The following is an 8,993-nucleotide window of genomic DNA, read 5'->3' on the forward strand; positions in this document are numbered from 1 at the left end:
AGTAATGATTTTCAAACGGCCGGCAGCTCCGCGCGATGGAGAGTCCCCCGAGGATCCTAGACCCTGCGGCGGATGGGCGGATCCGCGGGAGCGTCGTAAATGCGCCCCCAGGTCTTCGTGGAATAAAAAGGACGACAGCGCGGAGCGCGAGGACCGACGTAATTAAGTCGTACTAAAATCCCGTCGTGCCTCGCGAGAGCTTTGAGAGGCGGCACGGATTTTACGGCCGCGGCCCTCGCAACGGCCGGCGCCGTTGATGTGTGGGTTACGCGCGACGCGTGTACCTGCACTCGTGTCCGCCGACCCGCTCCTTTATTTTCTCGCGCGGGACCGACAAGTCGTGCGAAACATTGTTGCAAATGCGTCTCCCGCGACGAGGCCGGGAGTTTCTGTATACGACGCGCACCGATCCGCCAGTTCCCGCCAGCCACATTCCCCGCGCTGCAGCGGAAAGGCTCATAATCAGAGATAAGAGTCGATCCAACATCCCTCTGCGTTCACGCGATGGTCCCGCGGTCGTACTCTTCAGATTGCATGATTGCGGGAAGCGGTCACGGTAAAAGGGATATCCATAATATGTTATATTAATAATACTCTTTTTTTCTCACCGCATGCTAAAACCTCACGCTCTCCCGCCCTCCTTCCCCTCCCGCCCCTTGTTCGCTCTTTCTCTCTCGCGCGCGCGCGCGCGCGAAATCTTTCAACTTCTTTTTTTGTCTCCTCTCGTTGACGTCTTCATTTGCCGGCCGCGCGCGGGCTCTTTCCCCGCTTCGCAAAAAGCGATGAAACGCGAAAATCCTCGGCGCGATTGATTTACGGTCACGCGGCGCGCAGTAAAGGCGTTACAAAATTGAAGAGGCTTAACACATCGGTGCCTTTGTTACTCCGATTAACCCGGCGCCTTCTTACGTTTCCCTTCGCAGCCTCCGCCGAGATGTGGCCGCTTTTTCGTCGCGCTATGCACGCTTCTCGTCTGTGCTTGCTGCCTCTCGTAAAAAACAATCAAGCGCGGCACCACACTGTGCCGGCTACCGAAAAAAAAAATCATGCACAGTAAACCTTGATTGTAACTGATGAGGGGTAGAAAATCGACCGAAACGTTTCTGGCATAGGCAAAAAAAATACGATAGGTCCACCGTTGAGATTTCATCTCAGAACTCGTATTTTCTCTCTTTTATTTTGCTTCGCTAGCTCACTTTTGAACTAACTATTCAATCTTTGGCACACGCGCGCGACAATTTATCGACGGTGTTTCCGAAGGGAGTTTTCCATATTTCGAATAAATTTTATTCAGTTAAATATTGACCATTTTGTTCCACTACCCTTTGCTATCTTTCTGGCAACTTCAAGATCCCACATAGAAGTTCTTCTCTGTGTTGGCAAAAATTGAAGCAAGTGATTTTTGACGCCTTCATTCGAATCGAAGTTTACACCGTTAAAAAAAATTTATAGGGACCGGAACAAATGGTAAACCGCTGACCCAAATCATGTACACCGACCTGCTAATGCCCCAGTGGGCTTTACTTTACCTTATTATCTTATTTTATCTTGCTTCATCTTTTTATAAAGGAAGGAAAGAATGCCAATGTGAGCCACAAAATGAACAGACCACGGTTCTCACAGTATAATTCTTCAATTTCTATTCCATATAAACGTTTCGACCCCTTTTCGGGTCTTCTTCAGTAACTCGTAATCGAAAATATAGATCGGCGCAACATCGAAGTCAATCCTCTAATTTTTGACAATCGGTGATTCTCTAAATGATGCCTGACATAAAGAGGACCGATTGACTCGACCAGAGATGAGTCCGTGACGACGCTGTTTAACTGACTGTGATCTTTTTTTTAGATCCTTTGTAATGCCCCAACAAGGCCAAGTAACACCCACTAATGCCCACACAATGCCTAGTAATGCCTAGTAACGCCTAGTAATGCCCGAAATTTGTACACAATGCCCTTCAGCGGTTTACCCCTCGGTGTTTCAATAAGTTCGACCGGTTTTATTATACTCGAGTGCTATACGTAGCGACAGTCCACGTGGATGATACGGTTCACGTTCTCGCCATAATGATTGTCTCGACCCTCTTTCAACGAGCGTAATTCCGGGCCGCAGGAAAATTCCGGGAGCTCCAACGATTCTTGTATTCCGATATACATTCCTTCGATACGAATAACCGACAAAAATTATCACCGCGATACACACATCCGCATCTCACGGTCACCGTTTCCCCAATTCATTAATTATCTTGCGCGGCTACCTGGGCCTGGTCGGAATCATCGACCGCAACTTCGTGAGCTGCGATGGTCCGCGGTCAGGAGGACTGGATACAAACTTACACAAGCACGCGGAACATACACTTGATACTTCCGTCAACGGCGGTAAATCTGTATTATGTTACTCGCTATATTTAGTGCCTTTATAATCTGCATAAATTTTTGTATAATATATTATTGCCGATACTTAACTACCAAAATGGACTCTTTCCATCCCGTTTTGTACTAAAGAACTGCCCACTTTTTATAAATCAAATCTCGAAAACTATAAATTTTTTAGTTGTGCTATGCTAACATGCGATCCTCAAGAAAGTATGAAAATCAAATATTTAAAATAAATCTTTCGCCAATTTCACTGTTTGAATATTTGACACTTCAATTTACGTGAATTTTTTTTTGTCAGAATATCTTAAGGACGCTGTCGCTTATTTAATAAACCACCGAAAGACTTGTGAGTTTAGTTTACACTGACGGGGAAACAGCAGTCCATTTGAAAGGTTAACATCTTCATCCTCGCATATGCAGTGATTTTAATTTTTTCTTATATATAAAACAATCTCGTTCGTAAATGCTACAGTGAAGATGAATTTTCATTTGAAAATGAATACGGAACTGCAATTCCATATGAAAAAAACCAACCGATTTTAATTACATAACGACTATTTTAAATATTAACTCGTAATTACTAAGCAAATTAGCAATAACGCCAGTTATTAAGTCTTCCACCAAGCATTGATAACATCTAATTATGAATACACAAGTAACGCCGTCGTCAAAAGAGAGATATCCGTTCATAATAATCTATTCTCCCTATCAAACCATCAACAAAACATAACTGCTCATTAAGTACTCATGCGCGCCGGCAGCAATTAAAATCTTGTATATGCGCGACTCCCGGAAATGCGTAAAGCAATTCTACGGGCACGTCGGGTTACAGCTAGAAGCGGAAGAAGCAGACGTGCGCGTGTCCTTGAGTACCGTCGAGCCACCAACGCCCGCGCGTTTTCATTTCGTCGGCGCGATCCGAAATGCCATCTGCCTTAATTGACCGTTTCGGAAACCCGCGCGTCTCCGAGATGAGGCGCGGGGCGAATCTTAACGGCGGCGGACGGGCGCGATTTTTACGCGCGCCGTTTCCGAGCGTGAAAATTGTCGCGGGCGTGACAACGAGAACGCTCGGGATGGTCGACGCATGATATTGAAGCGATGTCGAGCCACTATTAGCCGGGTTTTATTGGTACACGGGCCAGCCGTGTGCCGGCTGACCTACGACCGCCAACAGTTAATCAATGCTTTTATGAGCATTCGCTTGGCAGTACACCATCGTTTCAAGCCGCGGTCCGCTCAGCCGAACCCACCCATCCACCCGACCGACCAACCAACCACCCATCCAGCCACCCAACGAGGGCGACACGCTTCCCACTCCTCCCTCTCTCACTCTCTCTCCCTCTCCCCCTCTCTCTTTTCCGCGCGTGCATGTATGTCGCATGCTCTTCGAGCAGCTACCCGAAATTTGCGTTACCACCACCGAGACGCCTCTATCCGTTAAACGACCGAACGATTACGCCCGTCGACGTAATGTATTAGTTATAACGCACGAGCGTCGCTGATGAATCGAGTTCATTGCTCGGACTGCGCCGGGGCACTGGCGACGCGCAATTTTCGGGTGCTTGAGGAAAAGTCGAAAATTTATTAACAGTAAATTCGCTCATATTTGAGCTAATGCCCGTCACACTCGCCCAAACGCCCAAACCGACCGGATAATTGACTTAGTTCGCGCGCTAATAAACAATTCGATATGCATTAGGTCGCGTAATATAAATTACGCCGGGTCAATTTGATTAATGATAACCCCCGCGATCGATGCGTTCGACGATCGCGGAGATCTCTGGAAATTGCGAGCCCGCGCCATCTTACAATCCGGATCGGGTCAAAAATCGGGACGATCGGCGAAACTCGCGGCTCAAACCGTCCCGCGACGCGCACGCGCGCAGCCAGATCGCTCTCGGAAAGCCTCCCTCGCCCCCCACCCAGCAGCTATTTATTTCTCTCGTCGCTTTTAATTTCGTAGAGACAACATAGATGCGTATCAAGCGACGGCTCTCGCACGCGTACGCACTCACACGGGCGCCGGTGCCGAATCCATTGTGCGCCGCGCACCCGAAACGCATGTTTCGCGCCCGCTATCGCGATCGGATCTCGCTCGTTGAGTTTATTAATTGCGTTATGGGAAGCGCCCCGCGTACGCCGGGCGAAATTGAAAAAAAAATTCCAACTCCCTTTCTCCCCCCGTGTCTCGTTTCCTACGCGCGTTTCCAGCCTCTTTAATTTGTTCCTCGGACGGTTATATAATATACCGATCGTATATGTTTTAGGCGGGCGGATCGGGTGCAACCGGGATACGGCCGCGACGAGAGGCGAGTGCGGGAGCGGGGGGGGGGGGGTGCCGGCTCCAATCGTAAAACAATTATACAATTACCGCGCGGCCGTAATTAATTGCCGGCCGTTTCAACGTTTACCCCGACGAGCGCGCGAGAGAACGAGCGCGGCTGGCTGCAGGCGTGGACCCGCGCGAACGCGCCGCGGCATTAATTCATTAACGTTGCACCGTGAAACGTATTTGCCCGTAAAATTGATCGGCCGGCGTGTTCGCGATTATTTGCTTAAACAATTTCCGAACGTCGATCGACGCCGCCGCCGTATGACGTGATTTAACGATTTCCTTCTCTCGACATTGACGGCAATAACGTCCCCATTTTTCTCTCTCTCTCTTTCCCGGTCTCTCTCTCTCTCTCTCTTTCTCTCTCTCTCTCTCTCTCTCTCTCTCTCTGTATGTCCCCCGATGATAATATATCTGCGAAATAAGCGCGTCCCAACGGACACCCTTCAAAGCGCTATCGAAGAGCACAAAGAGAGTCCGCGCAAATAAACCAATGAATATTGTATGCGCGTTTATCGATCTTCCGGATGTTCACGGCGAGCGATGAATATCGCGCAAGGATGAACGGAATTGCGCGAGATTATAATATTATTAATTGCGTTATGTTATTAATAATACTAAGTATTAGTAATTTATGGAATGCGTCCAATCATTAGTGAACGATTAGATACGACGATGCGATGCGCGGAGCGGCGGCGGCGGCGGCGTCGGCGGCGGCGACGAGGTAAATCAGAGAATGGCGGAGGAACTTCCTGGATTGGAATCCGGCGTGGGGAATGTGAAGACAGCGCGAGTATCATTTGCGTACGTAAAGGGATCGTACGATATCCCGGGCATCGGTGACCGCCACCGCAGGCCGCAACACAACGGTGCAGTCGCAGTTAATTTGCTCACTCCAAGTGTGTTTGATTCCCCTAATTAATTGATCGGTAGGGTCACCGTATGCCAGAGCGTATATACGGATGGCAGTAATCAAGCGCGTGGCCCTCGCTACGTACGTCTATTTGCACGTACGTGCTCTATTTGGCATAACCCCACGCTCGACCGTCTGCGTTTATGCATCTAGATACTTCCGCCAAAAATCAGAGCGTTCAGATTTAGAGTCAAGGTGGAAACGGTGCCGCTAGCTCTATTTCTCACGGTCAGTGTAAAAATATTTGACAATTCTTTTTAGCGAACGTAATGCGGGACATCTTATTAAGCCTGTAGCGTACCGCGGCACAGTTTTGCCGTAAACGACAGAATCGGAACTTTTTTTTAAAAACAACATGAAGTTTGGCTGCCAGTATCTGGCAATTTTTATGTTTAGGACTCGCTACGTTTCGACCATGGGTTTTGGTCCTTTTCAAGCGATCAGACTGAGAAAGTCATGTACATGGATTCGCGTGTATTTTGGTGATGTAAAATGGATTGTATTTATAGACGCAAAAATGATATAAAGGTTCCGTGTCGAGGTTTGCTGCTTGTTAATTATTACTGGCGACTGTGAAGATTATTCGTAGCTTTTTAAAAAAATTGGAGCGTACACAGTGGTTCAATTCCAATTGTGTAAAAAAGGATCCTAATTCAGTTGTTTGAACTTGTAAGAATTTTATGTATGCAAAAAAGTGTAATAATAGACGATGGTCTACAGAAATTTAAGTAGCCCACTGTTTCCACACTTTGACCCCACATGTCTTTACCGTTTGAAAAAGTGCAGCGAAAAATCAAGGGACACGGTAGTTCCTCGCGGCAAGTACATTAACAATAACGATCGCGATGCAGTAAAAATGACACGAACCATCTAATTATAAATATTTTCGATAAGATATACAAATGCTTCCAATATTACTTTAAAGCGACTGTACACGGAGAGAATTTTCTCTTAAAATTTACCCTGAAAATCATGCAGTCGCCAGGATAACGTGGTACTTTGAAAAACTTTATGAGAGTTTTTGAAAATTTTACCATACATTTTACTAGCAAAATGTGTACTAAGTAGTATAATTACTAGTAAAATGTATGGTAAAATTTCCAAAAACTCTCATAAAATTCTTGAAAGTGCCACGTTGCCCCGCGATTACATGATTTTCAGGACAAATTTTAAGAGAAAATTCTCTCCGTGTACATAAATATCTTTAGACGAAATAACAGCTGGTACTCACCGAGGTGTCCGTTCTCGTAATAATCGCCGTTGTCCAGTCTGTGCTTCTTCAGGGAGTGAGGATGATGGCCAGCCGCCGCGGCTAGGTGGCTCGCTGCGAGGCTCAGCCCGACGGAAGCTCGCTTTGGGGGTCTTCCTGGCCTGGAGCTGTACAGTGAGAGAGAGTTACTGCGGTTAGAGACACCTGTCATCGAGGTAATGTCTTACCCCGATCGTCGTGGTCGCGATATTCATCGCGACCGATTATCTGTTGAAAGGATTAAGGAGGAAATATCAGCCCTCGCGCGCGAAGCAAGGAAGTAAGTCTCTCGATTCATTAGCGCGATCGAGATCGTCCCGGCCGATTAGGTATCGCGAGAAATGAGAATGCCGCAACTGCAAATTATCAATGATTATGAATCGAGCTGCAAACTGGAAACTGCCGCGCGGCACGACACGTATGTAGAAACGACCGCTTTAACGACCGCCTGCTGATCTTTCCTCTGTGAATAAGTCTTATTTGCAAATACCTCGAGTGGATCTCGAGTCCTGATTTCAAGATTGCTCGAGAGGCGTCCCAGAAGAATTAAGCCGCGCCGCCGCGCGAACCATTAAAGGAACACCCGGCTCACTAGCCGAGGAACCAATTTGAAAACCTTGATGGCTAATCTACGTAGATCGTGCGAACGTTTCGAGAGCGGACGCTTACGTGACTAAGGGAAAATGAAAATCACCCGTGAAAATAACACATGGCTTTCACTCTAAACACGTCATCGACTGACAAACAGATTTGCGGGATTAGATTTTACGCGTTATATTATCCTTATATAAGATAAAATCGTTTACGAATGATTGAATATGTAGACATGAATGGGCGAGTTAAATTACACGAGATCCTCTACTTTTAAGACTTACATGATGAGACACTTGCCTATGCAACTAATTATGCGACAAAAAGTTAAATTATAAAAGACTTTTTTATCGTATTCTTAAGATATATTTAAAAAGTAAATTTTCTAAATAGATCTTAAATATTGAAGATCCGCAGCTACTCTCCCGAGTAGCTTCAGAATCGAGTCCCGTTTCGAGTGGCCGGCGTTTTCGTTTGATGAGCAACACTGGCACCTTTAGAGCTTTGTCGGCGGCGAAGCAGACGAGGAAGATTTCCGTTGAAACAATCTGTACGATAGTGGCGATGATACTGATGCGTCCAGGGAGGGAGGTTCATTTTTCATAGGCGATAGGCGCCAGAGAGGCGCTCACGCATACGCGCACACGCACGCGCGAGACGTATGCGTCCACACCAACACACCGCGACATTACGCGCGAAGTACACGCGCGCAGCCATGTCACGTACACACAGAACTGCCTTTTGCTTCAACGAGGGAATATCCGGGACTTGTTACCTTTCTTTACTCTCGACACAGCACCTAACTGTCCGCTGGATGTTCTCAACCTTCCCGATCGCGAGATACGTCTCCGTACAAGCGACGCGGTCAAATTGTGATCTGATCGAATCAAACTTCGCCTTCGATCGAACGGCACGCCGAAAGTAATCGAGACGCGTTTCGAGAGACTCGGGATCGTTTTCTTAATCACTGCGCATCCTTGGCACGACCGTACGCCGTTCGCGGAATAGGATCGTTAGGGAATAACGAGACGGAGGCTGAGCACCACTAACCGGTAAGCGAGCAATCTCATAGTAGTCAAGACAGATTTGTAAATCTAATTTTTCATCCCGTCTCGCTGCCTTGCCCTCTCACTTTGCCTCTTCGTTGCCCAGAATCTTGCTCATCTTCTCCTCGGTATCTCACTCTCTTCGCCTCGTTTTCGGCCGTCCTCCTCCTCCTTCTTCCGCCCTCTCCCTCGCGCTCCCTACGACGTTCTTTTTCGCCTTGCTACTTGTCTCTCGCCCTATCCCTTTTTCACTGCCGCCTCTCACGCACGCGGGATCCCCAGACGATTCTCAGACGGCCGGTTTATACGGCGTTGATCTCTTAAACCGCTTAGCTTCAGGTTACACCGAAAACACGAGCGCACTTTCTGAGCGCTTAGACCCCGCATAATGCGCATTTGTTTGCGTGCCGCGCGATCAGCGAAATAAGACGAGGCGCCGGCCGGCGCGAGCAGCGCGGATTGAAACCTTTTTCTTGGCGGT

At 47.6% G+C, this 8,993-nt stretch overlaps 1 protein-coding gene across 2 annotated transcripts in view; it reads right to left on the minus strand.

The window, feature by feature from the left end:
• LOC105564256 (dachshund homolog 2-like) overlaps positions 1 to 7,577 on the minus strand; it is a 57,048-nt gene extending 49,471 nt beyond the window's left edge. For both annotated transcript variants that reach the window (XR_001009103.1, XM_012016498.1), the window contains exon 1: positions 6,858 to 7,577. Coding sequence is in view for 1 of the 2 variants with exons in the window: in XM_012016498.1 (XP_011871888.1) it covers positions 6,858 to 7,047 (190 nt within the window). In the remaining variant the exon portion in view is untranslated. The remainder of the gene's footprint in view (positions 1 to 6,857) is intronic.
• Between the last annotated feature and the right edge of the window lie 1,416 nt (positions 7,578 to 8,993).

Source organism: Vollenhovia emeryi, unplaced genomic scaffold (genome assembly GCF_000949405.1).
Source record: "Vollenhovia emeryi isolate VEMERY1.0 unplaced genomic scaffold, V.emery_V1.0 DF939167.1, whole genome shotgun sequence".
NCBI classification, from domain to species: domain Eukaryota; kingdom Metazoa; phylum Arthropoda; class Insecta; order Hymenoptera; family Formicidae; genus Vollenhovia; species Vollenhovia emeryi.